Here is a 26,590-nt window from a genome sequence, read left to right as displayed (position 1 = left end):
TCTACCTGCCTCGGCCTCCCAAAGTGCTGGGATTACAGGTGTGAATCACTGTTCGCGGCCACCCAGGCAGGTTTTGAACTCCTGGCCTCAAGCCATCCTCCCACCTTCACCTCCCAAAATGTTGGGATTACAGGCATGAGCCACCATGCATGGCCTAAAACATAAGTAATTTAAAAAATGATTTTATGGCCGGGCGCGGTGGCTCAAGCCTGTAATCCCAGCACTTTGGGAGGCCGAGACGGGCGGATCACGAGGTCAGGAGATCGAGACCATCCTGGCTAACACGGTGAAACCCCGTCTCTACTAAAAAAAATACAAAAAACTAGCCGGGCGAGGTGGCGGGCGCCTGTAGTCCCAGCTACTCGGGAGGCTGAGGCAGGAGAATGGCGTGAACCCGGGAGGCGGAGCTTGCAGTGAGCTGAGATCCGGCCACTGCACTCCAGCCTGGGCGACAGAGCCAGACTCCGTCTAAAAAAAAAAAAAAAAAAAAAGAACTCTCCCTCCCCAAATGCCAACAGTGTCCTCATTGAGAACGCAGAGATCCATCCTTTGCAGCTGGCTGACCTTGCAGTGCTTGAAATAAGATAAATGCTGCAACACCATCCTCTTGAATACCCTTCACAGTATTCACATGCCGATCAGGCCACTTCTCAGGACATTCTCTTCCCGGTCAATTTACTCCCAACCCTTGATAGAACAACACAAGACCTCTAAGACTGGCAAGGTCCAAAGGACCCGTGGTTGCCAATGAGGTTGCGATAACAATGCCTAGATGAGTTTCAGTAGATCTGATTTCAACAATTGCCTTGATGTTCACTCTAAGCAGAAAACGCACAGTGAGAACACACCCCAGGGCTATGGGGAGAGGGCACAGGCAGGGCTGAGCTGCTTTGCTTTTCTAAATTTTTTTTCTCTCCTTCAAGCACTGATTACCTATCAATTACCTGTCCCCTACAACTTTTCAGTTACTCACACCTGAAAACCCCTTAACAAAAAACAATCAGTGAATAAGAAGATTCAAGAACCCTGGGCTGGGCACGGTGGCTCATACCTGCAAACCCAGCACTTTGGGAGGCTGAGGTGAGTGGATCACTTGAGGTCAGGAGTTCGAGACCAGCCTGGCCAACATGGTGAAACTGTGTCTCTACTAAAAATGTAAAAATTAGCCGGGCATGGTGGCATGCACCTATAACCCCAGCTACTTGGGAGGCTGAGGCAAGAGAATCACTTGAACCTGGGATTATTTAAAAATAGAGATGGGGTCTCACTATGTTGGCCAGGCTGGTCTTGAATTCCTGGGCTCAAGTGATCCTCTTGCCTTGGCTTCCCAAAGTGCTGGGATTACATGCATGAGCCACCGTGGCCGACTCTTTGACAGACACTTTAATATACTGATAGGAAGCAAAGGAATTCCAGGCAGACGAACATGGGCAAAGAATGGTGGGAAGAAATTATGGGACAACAATTATGCAATTCCCTGTGAGCTGAACATATGGAGCGTGATGGGAGTGGTGAGAAATAAATAGAGAAGTTGGAACCAGGTGGTACAAGGCTGTGAATGGCCAGAGAGAGCCACCCACGGTGGCTTAGGAAGAATGTGCTTGATCCAGGCTGAGCTGTAAACCATACCTTTCATGCTAGCAGGCATGGGTGAGCTGGCAGGCGGCACAGGCCCTGGTTGGCTGCCCTGAGAAAGAGCAAGATGCCAGCCATGGAAACGTACCTGTGCTCCTTCTTGCAGGTGACGGGCCTAGCACAGTGCTTTACAAAGAAGGTTCTAGAAACCACGGACTATTCGTGTTAATGAGTTCACCACCACCAAAAAATGGGAGAGGCTGAGGCCAGTGTTTTTTTAAAAAGATATGAAGGGGCTGAGACTAGTGTTTGTCTTTTTTAATAGATGAGTTCTCACTGTGTCATCTGGGCTGAAGTGCAGGGGTATATGATAATAGCTCACTGCAGCCTTGAATTCCTGGGCTCAAGTGATCTTCTCGCCTTAGCCTCCCCAAATAGCTGGCACTACAGATGTCCACCACTGTGCCAGCTCAAGACTAGTTTTTTTTTTTTTTTTTTTTTTTTTTTTTTTTTTTTAAATCGGGGTGTGAGAGGGAGCAATTCGCAAATAATTTGGGGAAACAATAAATTAAAAAAAAATAAAACATGTCTTTCTTGCAGGATTTCTCAGTACTTTCACACCTCAATGGACACTGTAAAATCCAAGAAGGGGAATGAAAGATGCGACGTTTCCCAAACACTTGACCAAAACATCCTTTCCTGAACGCGCATCTCAAGGGACTCACGTTCCCTAGGCCTAAAACACGTTTTGACGAAAAGCTGCTTCACTGAAACGCCACTAAGGGTCTGTGTCTGGCCACCCAGAAACTTAAACATACGTCCCTGATGCTTGCCAGTTGACAAGGTTAAGAAAAACAGACAGTTCAGATGACCAAGAAGCGGCAGGGGCCAGAAGGAAAGGGCTCTCTTCTTACCATTTTCTCAAAAAAACAAATATTGTTATTATTTCCTCAAAATCTGATTATAAATATGATGACTGTTCATTATAGAAAATGTAGAAACTTTACGAAAACCTTTTTTTTGTTTTATTTTATTTTTAAAATTTTCCTTATTTAAAGACAACATTTAAAAGCGTTTCTTACCTGGTAATTATGGACTTCTGGATTTGTTTTAGAGCTAAAAAAAAAAACAGAAAAAAAAGAGAAAAATATCTTAGGTTGTAAAGTGGCATTATTACTGATTCAGTCAACAATCATGAACTATTGCTATGTGCTATATACTCTAATAGAAGCGTCCACATAATGACTTTTTTTTTTTTATATTGGCTGTTTAAAAGAACATATAACAAGGAAAACCACAGACAGCCGCTTTCACTCATCCCTTTAGAGCTCACAAACAGAAACAGTAGGAAATATTCCAGAATGCAGCCTCGATGTCCTATTTTGGTGGCAAAAAAGAGGTCCTGTTTCAGTGGGGCAAACCAAGTAATTTCACTTCCATTTCAGGCCTGCCCTGGCATTGCTGGGATACCCACAACACTGGCACCAGAAGGTCCAGTGATGTGCAGAGCTTCTTCCCACTGCAGGGGGAGGCACAAGTCCCTCCTGAGCATCTCTCACTGGGTACTGTGGTGGGAGCCACAAGTGGGTCCCCTTGCTATTAAAACACTGCCAACAATCTGGCCACCACTTTGGAATGTTCTCTCCAAACAAGACTCTGTACTGGGAACTTCACATCTGTTATTATTTAATTCACACAACTAGGCTATGAGGTCAACAAATGTGACCACCTCATTTTACAGATAAAGGAACGGTTGCCTAATAGAGAGTTGGGAAACCTGCTCAGGGTCGCCTGGCTGGTCAGTGGGAGCCAGGGCTAGAATCAACATCTGCAGAATCCTAAAGCCTGTCTTCTTTCTGCTAAACCAACTTGGCTCTTAGAGGGACTGAGAAAAGGCTCAGGGCTCCTCATGCATCATCCTATTTCGATGGAATCTTTTTGTTTGTTTGTTTTAAGAGATGGGATCTCACATGTTGCCCAGGCTGGTCCTGAACTCCTGGGCTCAAGCAATCCTCCAGCCTCAGCCTCCCAAAGTGCTGGGATTATAGGCATGAGCCACAGTGAAAGGCTGATATGATCTTAAATGTGTGTATATATATACACATGGACAGAGGAGGCAGTCATTATTGCCAGGAGGTGTGCTTGAAATCAAGTGTTATTGCTGGCTTCTCCAACACTGAGAGGCAAACAGATCGTTGTTATAAGTCTTGCTTGGGGTCTAAATGGTTCTGTGTTCCGGTTTTTGAGGAGGACCAGTACACAGATCTAGGCTCTGGGCCAGATCACCTCCGGCTGGACTTCATCAGGTAAGTTAAGCGTTCTGCAAGGTGCTATTTTTCTAGTAGTACCTCTGGAGCCCAGAGCACAATTTCATCCACGGCTTCCATAGCAATCCTACTCACCCCGAGATCCCACAGGCTGTGAAGAGCAATTGAACAGCTGCGAACAGCAGTTATTAGCTCATTTGTTCCTAAAGGGTATATTTACCAGGGCTTTTTTTTTTTTGGCAGAATTTTTTTTTTTAAGTTTGTTTTGGTTCCCAATATATAATCTCCACTAGATGCTAGGAGGAAAATGTAATTTTATTAGGGAGACACAAGCAAAAACAATCACCACCTCAGACAGCAAAGGAAAGAAATTGGGGCTGTAACTTACAAGCCCCAGAGAATTAAAAGGAAGACACCCCGACCGGCTAAGAAAGGTACAGATACCATTTGGCATACTATCTGCCAGAAGGATCCCAGAAAAGGGGTGAATCTAGCGACCTACAACTTAACCCATCCAGAATACTGCAACCTCCTCCCACCCTCCAGGGCAGGGGGCGACGAAGAGCAGTTCAACAGGACCCCGAGCCCCTTCATCAGATGCTGAGAACAAAACCCAGAGACAAAAGGCAGGACACTGAAAGTAGGATTTGGAATCAGAGATGTGAGGTTGAGTTTCCGGCCGTGTCATACGAGGGACCAGCTGTGTTCTCTAGAACCCTGGGTTCCTCGAAGGTGCCCTGGAGCTATGGGGTGGGAGGAGTGGCAGAAGAGCAGGCAGAAACTGGTCTCTCCCTCCCCACTGAGCTCATCCAGAGGACCTCCACATCTGTCTGTTCTGTATGTTGGGCTTTGACATCAGGTTTCTTCTAGAGGGTGAAAATCAGAGAGTAAAACAGTTTGGAAAAACACTGATCTAGCCCAGCCTCCTCATTTGCAAAAAAGAAGACAGAGGCCCAGAAGTAGGAAGGCCTGTCTCCAGAGCTGGGTTAGAACACAGCTGGTACCTAGAGGGAGGGCTCCTGATGCCCCAGCCAGGGCTCTCCTCGCTAACAGGGGTATCTGCAAGCCGCTCCACCCCGTGCCACGTTCTGCCAACTGTCCTGACAGTGTATGGCACAGTCAAGCTGCGTCCATCTCAAAGACCACCCTCTCGGCTGCCTTGAGACCTGGGCCTGGGATGACTGAGAGGCTAACGAACCTGGGCTACCTACCAGTGGCTGAAGTTCAGACCAAAGGTCCAAACAACGCAAGTCTGTGGTCCTCTCACATGACAGCTTGTCTATTTAACAAGCCGAAACTCATATAAGAGAGGCAGTTATTTCAGAGAGAGCAAGAGAGGTATATGCCAGGCAGACTCACCTGGGCAGCTTTAAAAACAAGCTATATGAGTCCCACCCTGAGAGACTGATTCAGTGAGCCTGAGGTGTGGCTGGGGAGGATGTTTCAGATAATTACAGCTCACCAGATCATTCTACTATACAGGCAAGAGCCTGGACACCTGTGCCAGGGAAGAGGCCTGCAAAAACTACACCCCTTGGGCCAAATCTGGCCTACTGATATTTATAAGTTTTATTAGAATGCAGTCCCGTTCGCTCATTTACATATTTCCACCGTCGCTCTCTAGCTACAACAGCAGAGCTGAGCAGCTGTGAAACAGACAGCAGAGCCTGCGAAGTCTCAAACATGGACTATCTGGCCCTTTACAGAAAATGTTTGCTGAATCCTGTGCTGGCAATTTTCACTCTTGTGATAAGTTCCTTTTCCTGCAGGAATTTCAGTAAAGGTGTTTAATGTCTTCTATGATGTAAAACCTGCACGTCACTGAGCAAATCTAGCATCTGCTCTCGTCCAGCTTTAGCTCGGGAGTACGGCCTTCCTCTCCCAGCAATGCCTGCCACGCCAGGAGCACAGGGTGCTGTGCACAGGCCTCTACCTTTCCCACCCACTGTTATCATAAAGCACGCAGCTACTCAAACAAAACAGCTGTGTTTTCCAAAAAAACCAAACTGTCTTGGAACATTATATTGTGTACTTATTGAAAGCCAGAAGCATGGAATAGCCAGGCAGCAGAAAAAGGGGAAAAAAAAATTACCAGATGACGTACTTTCTGATTTCATTGTAGTAAGGAAAAAGTCAACCTTGCAAATAAATACGATCCTTTGAGAGGAGAGCTGTGCTCTAGAGCTCAGGGACACTCACCAGAGCTGGGCTGCTATCACTGGGTTGCTTGCTGTAAAAGAAAAACAGAAAGTTATGACATCTTAGAGAACTTTATCACTTTCACCATGCAATGGCAGATAATGGCCATGTGAGACTTCTACCATCACAGAGCCGTTCCAACCCCAACCCAGGCAGAACTGCACGGTGGCTACTTCTCCTTTCCTCAGGGAGAGTAAACTATGACTCCCTCTGATTCACTCAGCAACCATCCACTCAGCAGGTTCCCAGGGCTGGGTGCTCTGGGAGGCAGGGACAAAGAGACACATCTTTGCTCTCAAGAAGTTCCCAGTCTAGAGACAGAGAAAGGCAGATACAGAGAAGAGGGTAAAAGGAAAACAGCACACGGTGATCAGGGATGAAATACAAGCGTGGGTCTGGATTGAGGGGCCTCGGGGCGGCCGTGAGGGTCTGCATGGACAGAGCCTGGGGGATGAGGTACAGCTTAGCCTATTACACTCCATTTTGTTTTTAAAAGGATATATGTGGCAGGGAAAATCATTAAAAGCTTCACAAAGAAGATGCTAGAACTCTGGCTGGAAAAAAGTCAGTGAAATAAGGGACAGAAAAGAGGGACCGGGAAGAGAATCACAGACCCTGGGACCCAGAAGATCTCTAAAGCCATCTGGTGGGGTCAAGCCACAGGATGTCCACTCCCCTCTGTGATAGCCACACCAGGGGGTCCCTCCCTTTGTGCTGTATACACCTGTAGGGGCTGGGAGCACACTGCTATCTTGAGACAGCTCTTTTGATCTTTGGAAAATTGTTCCTTACACTGGGCTATTTCTGGACAACTCTGACCTAGTGGACTACACACACAAGCATAATCCTCCCCACGGAACAGAATAGAGAGTGTTCTGGCCCCTTCCTCCTGGGCACTGTGGCCACCCTTCATCAACCCATCGCCCTTCTCTGGACACGCTCCCATCCCCTGGCCTCTCTCGAATGGCAGGACTATTTCCTGTGCTGTGGGCATTTTTCCTCCACTAAAGCAGCTGGGAGTGATGAAGAATTTCAGGTAGTCATTCTATTGCGCTGGTGGTTCATAAAGGAAAGAATGGTGGGGAATACAAAGTTACAGATTCCAGAAGGGAACAAGTAGAGGTACCAGGTCCCATGGAGGCCCACTAAGTCCTGAGCCAATAAAAATGCATGGAGTGGCCACAAGGAAATCATATACAGGAGGGGCCAGGAGGCTGGGAGTACAGAGGGTCTGCCATAAAAGAGCAAACACTGAGTGCTAACTGGGCATCCTAAGTGGGGAAGCAATCTAGTGTAGAAAAAGAGGAGCTATGAGATGGGATCCGGAGGCTGGGATCCAACGAAACGAGCCTGGCTTGCTCATTGACTGACTGAGTTGTCCTGTGCTCCAGGTCTCATAGAGGTATGAGGCCTCAGCTGTAACTGATAGACAAGGTTCAGAGGGCTTGGAGAGGGGAAGAGGGTGGGCATTCTAGGGCCTGGCTACATTTAAGTGTGAGGAAAGTTTGGACTGACTGTGGGACTTGAGTCAAGAATCTTAAAAGTTCTTCATCTACTTGTACGTGGTCAGAATTCCAGTTAGCACGGGCCTGATGTCCGCACTTAAAATTGCAAGATGGTGGAGATACAGTATCTTCTATAGGCAAGAAAGGTGTTTCTCTATGATATTCCTGAGGTCCCGGGGCTTGAGCCCAGGTCTAAAAGAAGCTACGAGGCACATGGGAAGAAATATGGAGAAAGCGAAAAATTAATGAACACATCCAAGGGAAACACTAATGACAGAGGGATGGCAGAAGTGGCCAGGTCCCATTAAAAGAACACCACTGAGATTACTTCTCCAAAAGTTCCAGGCTAGAGAACTGCGGGAACTTTCTTCACAAGCTGCTTGACCAAGCTCCTTGAGGGCTTAAATGACTCAAGCATAATGTAAAATTCCAAGGCAGAATGAAAAACACACAACCTTTGAACGTTGAATGTCTCCGGGATGGATAACGTTTACTAGGCTTCCTCTCAAAGGTGCTGGTTCTTCGTAACCTGGAGCCATGTGTAGCTTGATATTCTGTCCGCCCACTGGGAAGTAAATATTTTCTTGTGTGTTATCAATATCAGAATCTCAGTACATTACATGTTTTTGAAAGTGCACTTTTATTTCCAAGAGCTCCAATGTACGTTTCAACTTAGCCTGAACTCACTTGGGTAAAGAAACACAAAGTTTAGCCTTCCATTTGGAAATAAAATCTCCTTTGCCAAGTCCAGGCTACAGTCCAGAGCCAGATATTTCCACCAAAGGACAAAACCTGCAATTTAGGTACCAGCCACTTGGCTGCACAAACCAAGCAGGTTTGAAACATCTCATTAAGAGAACTTTGATTTTCACATAAAACAACCTTTCACGGAACACACCGCATAGATATTTAACCCATGTTTTAAAAGACTGTTATCAATACCCACTTAACTAGGCTTTGCCAAGGCAAACATTACTGATTTCACTAAGGCTTTTTGGGTTTCAACCAATGTGATGCCCAGCTGCAGATTCCAGGAGGTTGCTGGTTTCGTCTGATCTACCCCTCAACTGCTTCATTCCAGTTGCTCTTAGTCATCATTTGTCACCTGCTCTGCGTGCCTCTAAGGGGCAACCTCTTCTTCTCCAAACTCCCTTCCTTCTTACACTTCTAGACGAGCAGAAAGGAACATGGTCTGGGACTAAGCCTGGGGCAGCTTCCTCCCAGGAGAGAAAAGCCTGCCTTGGCAACTGCCCTGACTTGGCCTTCCCGCCTCACTTCACCCTGAGTAGACACCAGCATCCTGCAGAGGGTCTCCGGTAACCTCTGCATCCTCCACAAGACCCTGGGATTTGACTGTTTCTCAAAAAGAGCTTGGTTTTCCCACCCCCGACCCCTTGGAGCATTTAAAACAAAATAATTCTTTAAACAGAAGTTCATAGCCATTTCCTTGCATAGTAGAAATATTTGAAATGAGCAAATCTTTTGACATTTAAATAGAGTTCAGGGATGTGCCATGTGTGGGTAGAGGTTATGAAACCATGTGAAGTTTTAGATATCGTAACTGTGATTCTCAAATGTAAATGGGCCTCAAAAACCCTGGGAGACATTTTAAATGCATACTGCCAGGCCTTACATATACACACACATGCATACCCATAGATTCTGACTGCAAAGTTCTCAGGTGAGGTTGCTGTTCTCATTTTTAACACCAAGAAAGTTTTCAAACACTCTGAGAAAAATGGTCTTAGGATGATAAGCAAAAATGTATCAGAATAAGCTCTCGATGTTTGCAAGCTCTTTTCAGATTCAAGTATCTACTCATCCTACCCTGGGTTACGTGCACACATATTGATATCTCCTCTCATTCTTAACCATCCCAAATTTCTGGACACTGGCATGCAAAAGGCAATACAGTAGCAGTTAGAAATTTAGCAGCCAGAGTTCACGGTGTTCAATCTCGGCTCTACCACTTCCTGGCTATGTGTGACTTTAAGCGTAATAGCTCTGGCCCTGGTTTCCTTACCTGTAAAATGGGGATAATCAACCTACCTTATTAAGGGTATATGAACAGTTCTGGCACAGTGCTGGCCAACAGAACTTTCCACAATGATCCTGTGTCCTGTGTCAATACTGTCTAATATGGCAGCCACTAGCCACATGTGGCTTCTTGGCCACTTGAAATATGACTAGCGATATTGAAGAATTACATTGTAAAATTTATTTCATATTCATTAACTTAAATTGCCACATGTGGCTAGTGGCTACTGTACTGAATAGCACAGCTCTGGCTAAATGTCAGTTATTAACAATTTTGTTATTAGTTCCATTTTATCAACGAGGATCAAAAGAGCTTCGGTGACTCACCTTAAGAAAAGTGGGGACGGGACATGCAACCTAAGCTTCTGGACACAAATTCATCACTCTACTAGCACACAAGAAAGAAATCACAGTTGTCCTCCTTCAGAAGACGCGATGCGTGTTGCAGAAATGGCTCCCTACCTGAATCGGAAGCGAGAGCCCAGCCTGATAAAGTCGGATCTATTGGATTTGCTGTTTCCTGGCGTCCGCAGTCGGAAAAACGCGTGGTGCTCAACTGCACACTTCCAAAGGTGTTTGCAGGTCCTGGCACTGTCTAACCGGAACACAAACGTGTGCTCTTGCTCACGTCCCTTAAAGAGGAAGCACAAGGGCCTCGAGTGGGCGTTTGCAACACTGACACAGGATTTTCCCAGCAAAGGGTAAGAAATGGGAGCAAGGCCTACCTGATCATCATCCTCGACCACCACGAGTGTCAATTTGCTCTTTTTAAAATCCATTTTGGTAATTTTAGGCCTAGTCAGAGAGAAAGCATTTTAAAAGCACAATCTGCAGTAAAACCATCTACACATCAAATAGCAGTTTCCTTTCTACTTTTAAAGCTTAGACTGAAAAAAAAAAAAAAAACCAACATTCATTCAAGTGTGATTATCCAGAAGTTTCAGTGCAACTGCCACAGACCCACAACAGCAGCACCACGTGCTCTGAGGATGAATCTGGGTGTTGCAGATACCCCTCAATAATCATCCATCACATAGAATTCCACCACAAAATAGGAAAAGACATTTTTAATATTAGACAAAACTAAATTACCAAAAGAATAAGCCTATTTTGTTAGCTCCTTCAAAGATTAATATGCCTGTCGGGGTCAGTCCAAGAGAATATTCACAGCCATCTCTTCCCTACAAACAAACGAAGTGACAATCGGTAGAGGGTTCTAACAGGTCGTCACACAGCAGAATGCAAAATGCAAAAACAGTTTCCTCACCACAAGTTATTTTGTTTGCATAATGTTCATACATTTTTCAGTAACAGCAAAACCAAAGTACTTAAATGCACACAGTTCTTACCCTGACAACGTGCATGTCTACCCCATACATTTCCAGCCACTTCGCTTTATTCAGATAGGAGAGTTCCGCCTGGGCAGGGCTCTTTCCCCTTAGAAAAACCAATGGAAATACATGTAAACTGCGACTTGTAAGCCCATAGGATTCTGAAGGGCACGGCCTTACTATGGAACGTTATGCAGCAGTTAAAGCAATGAGGGACACCAAATTATAGTAATACAAAAAGATTCCCAAGAACTTACTGTTAATTGACTAGAAAGACCACAGAACAGGCCAGGCACAGTGGCTCATGCCTGTAATCCCAGCACTTGGGGAAGTCAAGGTGGGTGGATCACTTGAGGTCAGGAGTTCCAGACCAGCCTGACCAACATGGTGAAACTCCATCTCTGCTAAAAATACAGAATTAGCCGGGCGTGGTGGTGCATGCCTGTAATCCCAGCTACTTGGAGGCTGAGGCAGGAGAATCACTTAAACCTGGGAGGCGGAGGTTGCAGTGAGCCGAGATCCAAGATCGTGTCATTGCACTCCAGCCTGGGCAAAAAGAGTGAAACTTCATCTCAAAAAAAAAAAAAAAAAAAAAAAGAAAGAAAGAAAGAAAGAAAGGGAGCACAGAACAGTGCTTACAACATGATCACTTAAGGAAACAATGAAACAATGTTGTATATGTAAATACAAAAGGAAAAGACTACAGACTGCCAATGATGGCTTCCTGCAGGGAGGACAGTGGATGTGTAAGTGTGTGGGTGGGGTGTGCCATACCCACAGACATTTACATTGCTTCAGTGTTACACAATGAGAATGGACTAATGCCACCTTCCACTAAAATAGTCACACGAGCTTTTCAGAATGACTGAGGGATAAGAGAAAGTCACGCTAAGCTCCAGAGTCCAAGGGTGACCTGGAAGAGGCAGTGTTTGGGGAAGATGGGATGGGAGGGAGGAACGGTTAACATCTAGGAAACCCGTGAGTGAGGGGTGGAGTTGGTAGTGCAGGCATGAAAGTGGTGCCTGCAGGGGGAATGGCGGGAAAAAACAAAAGGGATAAATGACACTGCTGGATTTAGGTATGATGATCACATTTCCTGAAATGTACAACACATGGTCTCTAATGTGTATGTTCCTATACAACAGGGTGTATTTCGAAAGTGCTTGTTTCAGAAGGTTCAGGCCCTGAGGTCCCAGAGATGCAAGTATGTGAGAGTGTCTGGGATGCCCTGGGGTGTCACTAAGACAGCGGTGGCTCCTCTGGCTGCAATAAACAAATCAGAACCAGGCTCTGTTTGCAGAGAGAGAAAAGGAGTGTGGTTTGGTTCTTGCTGCACATCTCTTGAGAGACAGCCAGCCAGGTGCGGTGGCTCCTGCCTGTAATCCTAACACTTTGGGAGGCTGAGGTGGAGGATCACTTGAGCTCAGGAGTTTGAGACCAGCCTGGGCAACATGGTGAAACTCCATCTCTACAAAAAATAGAAAAACGAGCCAGGCATGGTGGCGTATGCCTATAATCCCCGCTGCTTGGGAGGCTGAGGCAGGAGGTCAAGGATTCAGTGAGCCAAGATAGTGCCACTGCACTCTGGCCTCGGCAACAGAGCGAGGCTCTCTCAACAATAAAAAGGACAAGATGTGGGCCTTTGGAAAAACAGGACTGACACAAGGAGAGACGAGTTGGAGCTGCAGTTCTATGGCCATCAATAGAGCAATTCTACTGGTAGATAAAGGAGTATAACCAACACTTATTTATGACAAAATAGATATATCAAAATGCTAGACGGTTGCATCAAGGTACCTGCACTCTTTCCATCTCTGGAAGATATCAAATTCCATCGCTTCTGTCTGATTGGGAATGAACCGAAACTCAGACACAAGCTCTGGTGTGTGTTCTGGAAGCTCGCACTCCCCAAGCTCCGCTGTAAGTTTCATAAAAGGGAGGAAAACAGGAGACATTGAATGCTTTCAGTTATTGCTGCAACCAGGTCCAAAGGCATTTTGCATGATTTTAAAGCACAGGTCCCCCCGCTAATGTATAACTCTCTCCTTTTGGGAAGACTTAACTCTCACTTGGGTAGTCGTATGTACACTCAAAATCCTAGAAGCATTCTAATGTCCTCCCTGTTGGGTGATACAGCATCATCGTAGTTATTACTGCCTTTCTCTCCACTGCTGTTCCCACCCAGGGAGGCCCCAGTTACATTTTCCCCATGAAGTGGCAGAACCCTGAATTTGCAATAAAAGGCAATCGCAGGGAATGAGGATCTGCCGAGAAACATCCATTTAACAAGGCTCTTGTTAAGGGTAGGTCAGAGCAGCACCTCAGGGTCTGCAGTGCTGGAGAGGATGGATCAAGAATTCAGCACATGCAGCATCCAGAGGAAAAGTAGGAAGGGAGGGAGAGGGAGAGAGGGACGGAGGCAGGGAGGAGGGGTGCGAGGGCTGCAGGAGCAACTGCGGAAAGTCAGGCAGAACCTGGGAGGGAGACAGCTGTGCAGAAAGGAGGGAGGAGCAGACACACAAGGGATCCGAGCAAGAAGCCCAATTTGTGCTGCCCTTGCCAAGTCCCCCACAGGACGGAGGCCCTGAGGATACAGGTGGCCCCCTGATCCAGGGCATGATGACAAAACCCACTCTCCTCGACCCCCTGCAGCTCAGAAAGCAGATCCCAGAATGAAAAGGAATCCTCTCGCGTTCCCTCTAACACAAGGCTACACTGAGTGTGGACCACACACCAACAGTACTGCCATCCGCTGGGAGCTTGCCCAAAACGCAGACCCTGAGGCCTCACCCCAGACCTATGCAAGCAAAACCTGCCTTTTAACAAGATGCCCAGGTCACAGGCTGCCAGTTTAAAGGCTCTGCACATTTGCTGGAAAACCACTGATCTACAATAGTGGCTTTTGAACTCGGGTACGCATCAGAATCACCTGGCGAGCTGGTTAAAACGCACATCACTGGGCCCCGCCCCCAGAGTTTTTGAATCCCTAGGTCTGGAACCAGGCCTGAGAACTGGCTTTTCTAACAAGTCCCCATGTAATGCTAATGTGGCTACCCTGGAAAACACTTTAAGAACCTGTGCTGCACACATCAGATCCCATCAACTAACACTTCACTCAGTTTGCAACCTCTGCAGCCAGGCCTCAGCTCTAGGAGGCCGTGGAGGGTGGTGGAAACAGCTCAGACACAAGAGGGCTTGGATCCCACCTCTAACATAATCTATCTGTGTGACTGCAGGCAAGTCACTTAACATCTCTGGGTCTCCGGTGCCTGATTTGTAAAATGGGAATTGTTACAAGAATGAAACAAGAGCACAGGCATGCAACAGACGAGTGGCCTATTAGTTCTCCCTTCTTTTCCTTTTACCTGGTTTAATTTTTAAATCTACTACAAATTTAGTTCCCAAAAGAGCACAGCCTCCCCGCAGGGCCACTGTATCACAACTCAGGAGGCACCGAGGACAACCACAGCAAGACATGTCTTCAAGGCTCAAGCACAGGAGGAAACACAACCCTTCCTTTTATTCAAACCTGCAGAGATGCTCTAGTGATCCTTGGAGTCCCAGACGAGCTAGCTCAGCTGTAGTTGAAGTGGAAAGCAGGCTGTAGCATTTACTCACAGAACGGGGTTGGGAAGAGGGGACACGGAGGGACAATGTAACAAGAGCCTCCCCTTGTATCTAAGTCTTCAGTCCTTTCCCTTTCCCTTTTTCCTTTCCTTTCCTTTTCTTTTTGAGAAAGGCTCTTAGTTGCCCAGGCTGGAGTGCAGTGGTGTGATCACAGCTCTCTGCAACCTTGAACCTCAACCTCCCCTGGCTCAGGTGATCCTCCCAGCTCAGTCTGTAGCTGGCATTATAGGTGCACACCACTATACCTGGCTGATTTTTTTATTTTTTGTAGAGACGGGGTTTTGCCATGTTGCCCAAGCTGGTCTCAAACTCCTGGGCCCAAGCGATCCACCCACCTCAGCCTCCCAAAGTGCTGAGATTACAGGCATGAGCCACCATGCCCAGCCAAGTCTTTTTATTTCTATCTGACATAACAGTTGTATCTTTTTTTTTTTGAGATGGAGTCTCGCTCTGTCACCCAGGCTGGAGTGCAGTGGTGCGATCTTGGCTCACTGCAACCTCCGCCTCCTGGGTTCAAGCAATTCTCCTGCTTCAGCCTCCCAAGTAGTTGGGATTACAGGTGTCCACCACCATGCATGGCTAATTTTTGTATTTTTGGTAGAGACGGAGTTTTGCCATGTTGGCCAGGCTGGTCTTGAACTCTGGACCTCAGGTAATCCACCCGCCTCGGCTTCCCAAAGTGCTGGGATTACAGGTGTGAGCCACCGCGCCCAGCCAACAATTGTATCTTAAAATCACACTGACATTTTGATTTCAGCTCAAATGGATAATTTCTCCAAGAAAGGTCACAGAGAACTGACCTTATTTGTGCCTGTCTCAGCTCTGGGGCAAGGTTTTGGTTCTACACTACTCTGTTAAGTATGGTGAGGGCTTCATTACAATGGGGTGGGATAGTAATATGTGCACCTCATCCTCTGATCTTTCACGACAACGTACAAGCTTGCAATATTGTGCCAATGGCTTTAAGAGGAAACCTTTCCAGTGGATTAATGGCCTTGCATCTGACATAGATGCTTCTGTCTCACTAACGACACTCTGACATCTACTGCTGGGCTGTCAAGCCTGATGGTATGACCTCTGGCAGCTCAGGAACTCTAGGGTAGAGGAAAGCCGCTTGCTATGTGAGTGAGTGGCCGGAGAGCAGAGGCCACTGCCATGTTCTTCAAGCCATGCCTGCCATTACAGCACCTGCCATAAAGACTGTCATATCAGAAAAATACATAGGAAGCACTGTATTTGGCACAGATGGCTATAGATGACATTACCATCAACTCTACCACCAGTTTAAAGGCTCTGCCTTTAAAGTTCTTGGCGGGGGTGGGGTGAGGAGATCTCTCCAACCTCATTCATTCAACTCACTCTGCACTTACCAAGCATCTACTATATGCCAAGTCCCCATTAGATAATAAGAATTAAGAGTCTGGGTGCAGTGGCTCATGCCTGTAATTCTAGGTGCTTTGGGAGGCTGAGGTGGGAGGATCACTTGAAGCCAGGAGTTCAAGACAACAGGAATTAAAAGGTGACTGAGGAATAGAAGTTTCAGGTCATGGGAGCATCCTACGGTCATTAAAAACCATCTTTATGAGTGTAAACATGACAAAATACACATACTAAAAATATCAAGTAAAAAAACACACAAAAGTTTGCAGATGACTGATCAAAATCACATTTTCAAAAGTCCACTCAAAACTCACAGACAGAAATTCTGGTTGCCTGTGGCTGGTAGGACAGTGGGTTCTTTCCTTCCTTCTACTTGTCTGATTGGTGGGTTGCTGTCCTGATATTCTGTAATAAGTATGTACTAATTTTATAGTTTGAAAAAACCTCTCAGTTCCACTTTTAAAAACCGGCCAAACACAAAAGTGAGAAGTCAATTCTCATTATGGTGTTCATAAATAATTACTAATGATGAATGAATATATCATAATCCATAATCCAGTAGAAGCTGATGAACACGCTGGCAAACGAGTGCACAACATATGTCTATCTGATGTACTAATGAAATCCCGATGTGCAGTTACACATTAGTATTCTCTTAATTAGTGCTAGAGACTTTAGCAAGTGTTTCTTCTGCATCCGAAACTACAAACCGCCAGGGCATCACACAGATAAACAGCCAACACTGACAATCATGCAGGCAGACCTCTTACCATCCAGTTCCCACTCACATGCAAAAATACCCTTTGCACCCCGCCAGCCCTGACATTAATGCTTCCAGCCTGACCTCTCTGAGCGAGCCAGATTCAGGTACTCAAGAACCTGCTGGAGCTTCTAGAATCTCTTAGCCAAGAGGCCCAATGCAGACCATTTCCTCCACCGGAGCTCACCTCTTCTAACCTCTATCCATCCCCAGAAACAGCCTGAGAATCATCTCAAACTCCTCCCTCAACACCTAAGTCTAATCACCAATTACTTCTCCTTGTACTGCCAATGCTATAATGCTATTTCTTGGTGTGTGTGTGTGTGTATGTGCATGCAAGCCCCTGCCCTAGTCAGTTTCCTTTTCCTTCTGTTACAGCAGCACCTCCTCACTGGGCTCCCAGTCCCAGTCTCGGTCCTGCTCCAATCCCTTCTCCCCATACAGCCAACGTGGCCTTTCTAAAGTGCATATCCGGCCAGGCCTGCTGCCTCTTAAGAGCTTTCAAAGGTGTCACTACTGACTGCATGAAATTCTTTCTCTTTAAATGGGGCCCAAGGTCATCCACCTGTCCAAATTCTTGAACTTCACTCTGCAGCACCATTCAACTGCTGCTAACCTCTCTGCACTTTTGTGCCTTGGTTCCTTGACTCATGGTCTTCTCATCCCCACAATGGGCCTTCCTTGTCCAAACCTCCTGCACGTCTCTGTTCCTGAAGGAACTGCACTGCAGTCCTTGCTACTCCTTGCCTTCCTCACCGGACTGCAAGCCACTTGGGGACAGAGACCATGTCATATTCATTTATATCCCCAAAGCTAAGCTCTGGGCCTGGTATACTGTAGACACTCATTTGTTGAAATAAAAAGCAGTAACATTAAAATGCTAATTACTACTAAAGATTAACGTACCTTGTAGACAGAGAGCAGCTAACTCCACAGCTGTTTCATAAGGGCATTTCAATCTTGAAAAAAAAAAATGAAATTAATTCGAAATAGGAACTTAAGTACTCACAACCATATAAAATGTCATTAAAATCATTTTTCAAGAGGTAGCGATATTTAGATTTGTATTCTTAGTTTATATTTTTGCTGTCTACACTAAAGAATGCAACAAGCTGATTTGCACTACAAATTTCCCAAAGTCGATTCTTATCATAGGGCAAAATAACCCAACATAGATATAGCTTCTATCAATCATGTACAATTTTACTGAATTTGGCAAGAATGGAAAAGTTTGGAAAACAGAATGAAAAGTGTTCCCTTTGCCTTATTATATTTAAACATATTTTAAATTTATTTTATCTTGATATAGTATCTGCATCTTTTAAAGCTGCCTTCAAATCTTTCTTGAAACAAGGTCATAGCGTTAAAAATAAACACAGAGACACTATATCGAATACTGCCAGGATGGCTGGATACACTCAGCATTCTAAGTCTATCTAAGGCATAGCCATAGAGGAGTACTACTGCAGATTCAGTGATCTCATTCATACATAATATTTCAAATTTGGTTAGAAAAATAATAATGACATACATTGGTATAGCACTTCATAGTTTTCAAAGCCTTTTCATTTATATTATCCAATTTGGTCAACGCATCAAGTTTGTAAACCTTTAGGATGGGTGTTGTCAGTGAGCTCCCCCGAACCATCTCCCATTTTATAGATGAGGAACTCAGTGTTAAGGGCTCTTGCCCCAGGTCATCCAGCTGGAAGGGAGCAATATTGGGACTCGAACACCATTCTGCTTTGAAGTACAAAGCAGACTAAACTGCATGTAAACTACAAAGTACTATACAAATGCAAGGTGTTGCCATTAATATTTTTCCAAACCGAGGACAATTTCTAGAGTTACACAGCCTTTAGTATGAGGAGCACAGTATGGAGAGAGAGAGGATTTAAAAAAAAGTACACACACTCATAATACACACACCAACCAAAGGTCTGTATTGCATGGCTGAATAAGGCAAATGTATACACTGTACAATCTACTTGTTCTATTGGTCTATGGAGTACATTTCACTGAGGTTTTTATAGCACATATTCTATAGAGAGTTTGCAAATTCGGAAATTACATTTTAAATTTTCCTTCAGATTATATTCAAAATCAGAACGTATTCTTGTCAATAGCAGGGGTTACTTTTTAGACTCAATATAGCCTTAGTTTTTCATGTAATAGAAAATATTCAATACAGATGCTGAAAAATGACACAGTTATAAAAGCTATGCCTGTTGAAACCTCCCATCTTTACGGTAAATTAATACTGCATGCGAAATCAACCACTTCAGTGCCAATGCTTCTCGTGCTCAGTGATCACTGTGTGTTGCCAGAGGCCTAGTATTTCAAAGCCATTTTTAAGAGGAGAAAAGGAAGTGAGATGAGATGTCTAAAACTTTCTATTGGAATCAGAACATAACCTCTTTCCATTTCTTATATGCAGATGGTGATGAATGACACTTTTTGACTGTCCAAATACTTGTAAGTGTATACATACTAATAACGTATCTTGCTTGCAAATACGACAAAAGCCATTATGAATGGGACAGTGATGTGATCAGGGAGAGAGTTATTCCCAAATACACATCACTTAAGATATTAAATGGTCTTGGAAATGCTTCAAGCCATATAGTAATCATTTAAAATAGGATGATAATGACAGTGATACAAGTATTAGACTCACTTTACAATGCCTGGTGCACTTTTTTTGAATTTTGAAAAGGGAACAAGGGTAAAAGAGTTAAAACAGTGAATTATTTTGAAATACACTATGATCTATCCTGGGTTAAGAGTCAGAACAAAAACATACTTACTTTCCAGAAAGAATGTCATGCCTGAGTTGTAAAACAAACAGGTACCTGACAAACATATACAAAAGTCAACAGAGGGTAACCCTTTCCCAGCCGCTCCCAATCCCCAGCTTCCCACTGCAAACCCCACCCCACACACGGCATGGAGTTTTATATTGTAAAACAGGAGTCCAAATCAAATGAGAACTTTGGTGGAAGCATCTCCTCTTGGGTCTCCAGGAAGGCATCCCAGAACCTAGCTAGGAAGGTGAGTGCACGTGGGGAACTCGCAAGATACTTGTAGGATGGAACATGATACACGGCACGGTCCAATGACAGCCTCCACAACCCCCTCGGTGCTGGAGAAGAGAGCCGAACATGGCACATGGATATGCAACATGTCCAATAACCCAGGCAGGGTGGGGCTGCGGGGTCTGGCTCTCAGCCAGCTCCACCAGCCGATTCCAGATCTGCTGCCATGGATTGTAACAAAAAGTTTGCAGCTGATTCTAGTCAGAAACTGCTTGGGGATTCTTTTCCCCTGATGCAGTGTAACTGCAGACTCTTTCAAAACACAAAACAGGCGCGCGTGCGCGCACACACGCACGAAACAAGAAAAATCCCGGCACTGGACTGCAAATGGTTAGAGGGGTAACAAAAAATGAGAAAGAAGCCAGCAAATAACACGCATGGGGTTTACTCAGGTAAAAAATAAATGTCTTGGCTTAAATAAGAGGGGTATCTTTTGTTTGTTTTTTTACCAGGAGGATGTAGGCATCAGAACCACTCACAATGCTTTGTAAATACCAAACCTGCCTGTGCTCTGCTCCCTACCTATGGAAACAGAATCCTGCACACAAGAGTGGCCTCCAGGAATCTGAGTTGTTCAAAAGCTTCCCGGGTGTTTCTGATTCACACAACCCGGGTTACAAACCAACAGCTTTGATGACAGCTAGAAACAGCATTCATAGAGGACTCTGAGGAGCAACACTAGAAGGACTGTTTGTCAGAAATCAAGATCAGGCATGGTGAAAGTTCTAGTACATTCCAGAATGTTCCTGCTTCCTGACAGGTGCTTGGCCACCACTGAACTTCACTTCTGAACATCAGGATACCATCTTGCATAGTCATCTCACAAGAGACACAGTATTAACATGGCCAGAACTCTTGATTCCTATAGGAAAACCTAACCATAGCAGCCCAGCAGAAGCCTGGGTAACAGGGCAAAACCCTGTCTCTATTTTAAAAATACGAAAAATTAGCCAGGCGTGGTGACACACACCTGTGGTCCCAGCTACTAGGGAGGCTGAGGTGGGAGGATCACTTGAACCTGGGAGGTTGAGGCTGCAGTGAGCTGTGATCCAGCCTGGGTGACAGAGCAAGACCTTGTCTCAAAAAAAAAAAAAAAAAAAAAAAAAAAAAAAAGGCCCAGGGGAAATAGTGATAACCAGTCAGTCTTTAAGGCATTACTCAGGGGTCATCTCCCTAAGAACCACTCAGCAGCCTACATGTCACCACTATACTCCATCACACAAACAATGACAAGGAGGCTCTGGGGATATCAAAAGCAGGAAAAGACTTTGTAGAGAATTTCACTGATGGAAGAGAGGCTAGAGGGAAACTCCACATTTAAAATGTTACTCAAATTTTTTTTTCTTCTTCCCTGTTTCTGAAGTCTAAGACATAGACATGGGCAAACAAAACATGAAAGAAATTCAGACTGGGCACGGTGGCTCACACCTGTAATCCCAGCACTTTGGAGGCCAAGGCGGGCAGATCAGTTGAAGTCAGGAGTCTGAGACCAGCCTGGCTAACATGGCGAAACCCTGTCTCTAATCAAATGTACAACAATTAGCAGAGTGTGATGGTTTGCGCCTGTAATCCCAGCTACTCGGGTGGCTGAGGCAGGAGGATCGCTTGAACCCAGGAGGTAGATAGAGGCCACAGTGAGCCAAGATCATGCCACTGCACTTCAACCTACGCAACACAGCAAGATTTTGTCTCAAAAAAAAAAAAAAAAAAAAAAAGGAAAAGATAAAGAAATTCAGGGGAGCTAAAAGATAATATGAAGGGATTTTAACAACTTTGCTGCAATTACTATGTTTTTTTTTTTTAAAGAGGGTTCTTTATATTATAACAATCAAGAGAATATTTTGCAATCCCTTAAAACATAAGATGGCGATTTAGGACTGAGAAATGCTTTTCCAGTATCTGCCTTCCCTTTTTGTAGTTGAGATAAAAATAAAATGCCACAGAGCAACCAATCAATTTATCCAGGGTCCAAGAAAATAGAAGTGTGACAAGAAAACGTATCTTCTAATTTCTATTCACTCAGAAAAATGTCAAATTAAGCAAAGTTGTGGATTTTTAACGGAATACAGAAGCACCGGAAAAATACTAATAACTCTTGCTGAGAAATAGAAAGACGGCAGACAGAAGGAGAGGCAAACCCACAATTGAGAAGAGTCATAAATGACACGTAAGGCAAGCACTGCTGGGCGGGAGATTGTTCTGCATCGTGGCCTACCTTGTAAACTCCTCACGAAGGTTGTTTGGTTCTGAAGAATAGTATTTAACTCGAAAGTGCAAAGCATAAGCAGGTCCAACTAAACATTTGGAGATGGAAGGTTGAAGATGTTTTTCCCCCAGTTTTGAAGATCACAGGATGGACAAAAGGAAAAGCACGTTAAATCTATAACATTTAGCACGACATCAGGACAGCATAACTGGGCACGCAACCCTGGTCAATTCTTTCCAATCCTCGTCAGGGAAACTGAGACAGATGGACTTTTGTGTTGACTAAGATAGTTTAGCTAGTAACCTCATTCCAGGAGAAAACCCTAGTGATCTAGATGGATTACCTAAAAGCTGACATTTTACTTTCACCCCGATGCCACAATACTCCAAACGGACAGCTAGTTTTTATAAAGTACAAAGTACAAAGGCTAAAGGAAAGTGATGCAAAGTGTTCTGTTATGTAAAAACACTTTAAAGTACTTTTAAGAGAATATGAATTTTTAAAAATTACCCAAGCATAAACAACATTAAAAAATGTGGTTACCACACCTGTACATTGAGAAAGCTGTAGCAGACTATCAAAGATCCCTCCTACTCTCTCATCCTCTGAGACTATGTTGTACTTCATTAGAAAGTAGATATAATAGGTATAAAGCTGAGTTTCTGAATAGCAGAGTAATCAGTGCTCACTGGCAGAGGCGTCTGATTTCAAATGAGAGTACATTCGGTTTTTTCAATATCCACTAAACACTTTTATTCAAATTTTAAACTCTCATCTTTGGCTAGCCTTAAGAAATTAAAAATTGTCCACTTAATACTGAATTGATTTTTAATATGCTTCCAAGTTCTAATGAAAACATAACACCTCAAAACACTGGCAAAGGAGTTTACTCTCAGAAAAAAAGAAATAAAAGAGTGGGCTAAATTTTGCTTACTTACTTTTCATCTGCTTTTTTATGGGTTTGGCATGATCCAGCCAGTGCTGAAAGAAAGAAAAAACAGTCTCTTTAGGAATAGTTCATCGGCAAGGTTATTCAGCCCTCACAGTTACCCTCCTCTAAAAACCTTAGTAATTCTACCCATAAAAACCAGGGTTTGGATCACATCATGGGCTTTTAGGCTGCAAATCTGCAAACTGCTTGGGATGGTATAAAAAAATTCAATGTTTACGCATATATGTGCATTTTTCTGCAGAGGGGACTCCCTAGTTTCTGGAAGTTTTACAAAGTGGTGCCTGAAAGAATATAAAATCCCTTAACTAATTGATCAGCAGAGCCAACAACTGCCTTTTCCTTCTGAGTTTCTCAAGTTACAGCCAATCTTCTCCAAGCATTCCAGGTCTCCATCAATCTAGCAAAAAGTACAATCTAGGATACCAATAACCTCTCATCGTGCACTGGTCTTGAGGTTGTCATCCTAAACTCTTTGAAGTACAGAACTAAAATTCACAACCCCTTTCTTCTTTCGCCAGGAAAATGAGCCACACTGCAAATGCAAAGGCAGGCAGGGATTTGCCTAAGATCATTTTGCTCTGGTCAATGAGGGCATTTTAAGTTCCTCTAGCTTTGACCAAAAGAACTGCTTCAGTCTTATCTAAGGAGATTACAAAACCATCTGCCTCATATAAGTTTCCCTATGAAGTCAAAGTCATTGATACTGCTGTCTTGAGGAGGCTCAGCCACTTAACTTCCACGGAGAACTGCATTTAGGAGTATTCTACTGAGCGCCTCTCTGCAGACGTCAGCTCCTGGAGGCCAGGGACCGGGCACTTAATTGTGACTGTTTCCTGTGCCAGGCACAAGGTATGGCACCCAGAAGGCCCCTATTAGATTCTTGAGAAATAAATATTAAATATAAATTATTTTTTAAAGTGAGGCAAGTAGGGACTATTCCCATCACTTTATGTGGACCTAATGCATGCTGAAACTTCCCTGCTAGAAAGACAGCTGGGGTGATACAAGCAGAGTGGGCTTCTCACGAGTTACTCAGAGTCACAGGCCATTCTGCTGACTGCCAATGGGCTTTCAGACACACTTGCGCCCTGCACAGTCTAATAATGAGGAGGGGCAGGACTCCACCTAGACAGTGTACTCCACACCTAACCAAAGAGGCCATTATGACTGTGTGGGAGGAGGGGGATAAGGAAACACAAAAGCAAATAACAGATGATTTATAACACAATAAACTGGGGGCAGTGCAATGGGAGAACGTGGGTTGTGGGGCTTTTGTCCTCTCCACTCCTGGCTAGGTAGCCATGTAATGTCACCACAGCAGGATGCGTATCTCAGACGCACATGTGCAGGATGCTTTATCTCATTGTTAATAGCTTTGAATTGGAAATGACCTAAATGTCCATCAACAGAGATGGATTAGAAAATGGCTCATCCATATAATGAAATACTATTTAAAACTGATGTAGGCCTGTATTTATTGATGTGGCAAGAGATCCACAGCACAATGTTACATGAGAAAAAAAAAATCAGGTGGAATCTCATTTGTATAAAATTATTATTTTCTCTCTAGATATGTCCAGAAGGAATTGTAGAGGTTATTTTTGGACAGTGGGGCTGTGAATGCCATTTACTTTCTTTTTACCTTGCTGCATAATTGTTTATTTTAATGAGAATATTATTTTTAGGGGTTGGGCTGCGTTGTCACGTCCATATTCATTTGTTGTTTTATGAGTTCACCTCATTAGAATTAGATGCTGCTAGTGCCCTCCAACAAGCTGAAAACCCCCAACTTTGGCCCCTGGAGGGGGCTGATACAGACTTGATTTAAGCCTAATATTTACTTTCCTACCAAGTAACATGCTAATGGCTATGACTAAACCTGTTCTTCTCACTTTCAAAAGAATTCACCACTCATCCCCTAGTCTAATTAGCCCATATGAGGCTTATCGCTTAAAGAAGCTTGTTCCATTTCTTTCCTTTCTTAAGTCTCCTCACCACTATTTTGAGTAGAACAAGTTGAGGCCTCCCTTTCCTCTTCCTCTACTGTCAAAGTCTCATCTTCAGCCAAGTCCAACTTGTGCAGTCTCCCCAGCTGTGCTTTTCCATCCTGGCTGTGTATTAGTATTACCATCACTTGAGGAACTTTGAAAAAGTCAAAACTCAGGTCCTACCCAAGACTCATTAAACAGAATCTCAGAGCATCAGTTTTCATAAATGCTTCCAGTGTGCCCGTTAAATATTTAGTACTGACGTTTTCCACATCCTCTCCTACCCAGGAAGAGGTTCTGATGATCTTGGAGATCTTGAAACATCCACAGCCCCTTCTCAAAACTGCTGTTTGGGCTGAGCAAAATCTCAAGCAATTTCAGGTTTTACAGGCTAGTCCAAGAGGTGAAACGGCCAAACATCTGTGGCTGGTGTGCATTCACAGGTAGACCACAGCCAGATGCTGGTACGGGGCGGCTGACTGCTTTGCCCTCTGGCCACACTGCAAAAGGCACCCCCTCAGCCATTGTAGGCTGGGCTCCAACCTTTCTGCTCAGCCACAGAGTCCTGCCCAAAGCAGGACCTGCCAGGATAGACGCCTATGAAAAGTCTGGGGCTGGTGAAGCTGAGAAGGGAATCAGAAACGGCTTCCTCATTTTAAAAGCTCCTTGACCCCTTGATGATGGGATCAGGTTTTGCTTGCCTGCATCAGAGGCAATAAGAAACCCAGTCACAATCCTAAAATGAAAGATGACAAAACCTATCTTGTATCCAACCAGTTCAAAATGATCTGACTTTCTTCTTAGCTGCAGGGGCCTTTGAGACTCTGATCACTCATATTTTATCCCATAAGACCGCCTTGTGACTTGAACACCGGGGCAATGAAAGCCCAACGTGGCATTTAGTAAACTGTATCCTACGCTCGGCTTTGAGGACAGTATTAGCAGCAGCGGGACCTGTCTCAGATGTTCACCTGTGGCCTGGCTAAATATAGCCATGCTGCCTGTGGGTAAACGCCAAGGCAAATGGCTCCGGCCCTCTTAGCAGACCATTAAACCAGTCACTGGAAACAGACAGGTGCATTTCTGAGTTCAAATAGCAGGACATTTTACTCAAATACTCTAATGGGTGTTAGAAAGGTGGTTTCTAATCTGAATTTCTTATCCAAGTCCATCTGGCAAAATCCTTTCCAGAAATCAAGATGTGCGAGATGATCTTGGCAAGGCCCATCTGTTCCAATAGTACCTCAATTCTGGAAATATGACACCCATAAGGCTGGTTGTAGAATGTAATCATCTCAAATCTACATGGGAGCAGTAGAACTACAAGGCCTCAGAGCAGCTCAGGAGTTGAACAGCATCTAACAACTCTCTGCCGGAACATCTCCTGAGCCTTCACCATTAAGTCTGAGTGATGAAACTCATAGTAGGATTTCTAGTACCTGCAAATTTTCTTGGCTTATAAAGAGCACCTAAGTCAGGCACGGTGGCTCACACCTGTAATCTCAACAATTTGAGAGGTTGAGGCAGAAGGATCGTTTGAGCCCAGGAGTTCAAGATCAGCCTGGGCAACATAGCAAGACCTCATCTCTACAAATTTTTCTTTCTTTTTAAAATAGCTAGGCATGGTGGCATACGTCTGTAGTCCCAGCTACTGAGGAGGCTGAGGTG

The 26,590-nt window shown here is 44.6% G+C and overlaps 1 protein-coding gene across 2 annotated transcripts in view; it reads right to left on the bottom strand.

The window, feature by feature from the left end:
- Positions 1–26,590, bottom strand: part of EPB41L4B (erythrocyte membrane protein band 4.1 like 4B) — a 157,908-nt gene that overhangs the window by 81,107 nt on the left and 50,211 nt on the right. For both annotated transcript variants that reach the window (XM_025360668.1, XM_025360669.1), the window contains exons 3-14: positions 22,921–22,963; positions 21,992–22,070; positions 19,489–19,533; positions 17,588–17,640; positions 12,712–12,832; positions 10,933–11,020; positions 10,676–10,764; positions 10,309–10,378; positions 10,046–10,215; positions 8,002–8,111; positions 6,042–6,072; positions 2,658–2,691 (exon numbers count right to left, since the gene is read on the bottom strand). In XM_025360668.1, the coding sequence (XP_025216453.1) occupies positions 2,658–2,691; positions 6,042–6,072; positions 8,002–8,111; positions 10,046–10,215; positions 10,309–10,378; positions 10,676–10,764; positions 10,933–11,020; positions 12,712–12,832; positions 17,588–17,640; positions 19,489–19,533; positions 21,992–22,070; positions 22,921–22,963 (933 nt within the window). The remainder of the gene's footprint in view (positions 1–2,657; positions 2,692–6,041; positions 6,073–8,001; positions 8,112–10,045; positions 10,216–10,308; positions 10,379–10,675; positions 10,765–10,932; positions 11,021–12,711; positions 12,833–17,587; positions 17,641–19,488; positions 19,534–21,991; positions 22,071–22,920; positions 22,964–26,590) is intronic.

Source organism: Theropithecus gelada, chromosome 15, assembly GCF_003255815.1.
Source record: "Theropithecus gelada isolate Dixy chromosome 15, Tgel_1.0, whole genome shotgun sequence".
Lineage (NCBI taxonomy): Eukaryota > Metazoa > Chordata > Mammalia > Primates > Cercopithecidae > Theropithecus > Theropithecus gelada.
The sequence above is the reverse complement of the archived record's forward strand: the minus strand, read 5'-3'. Positions and strand labels throughout refer to the sequence as shown.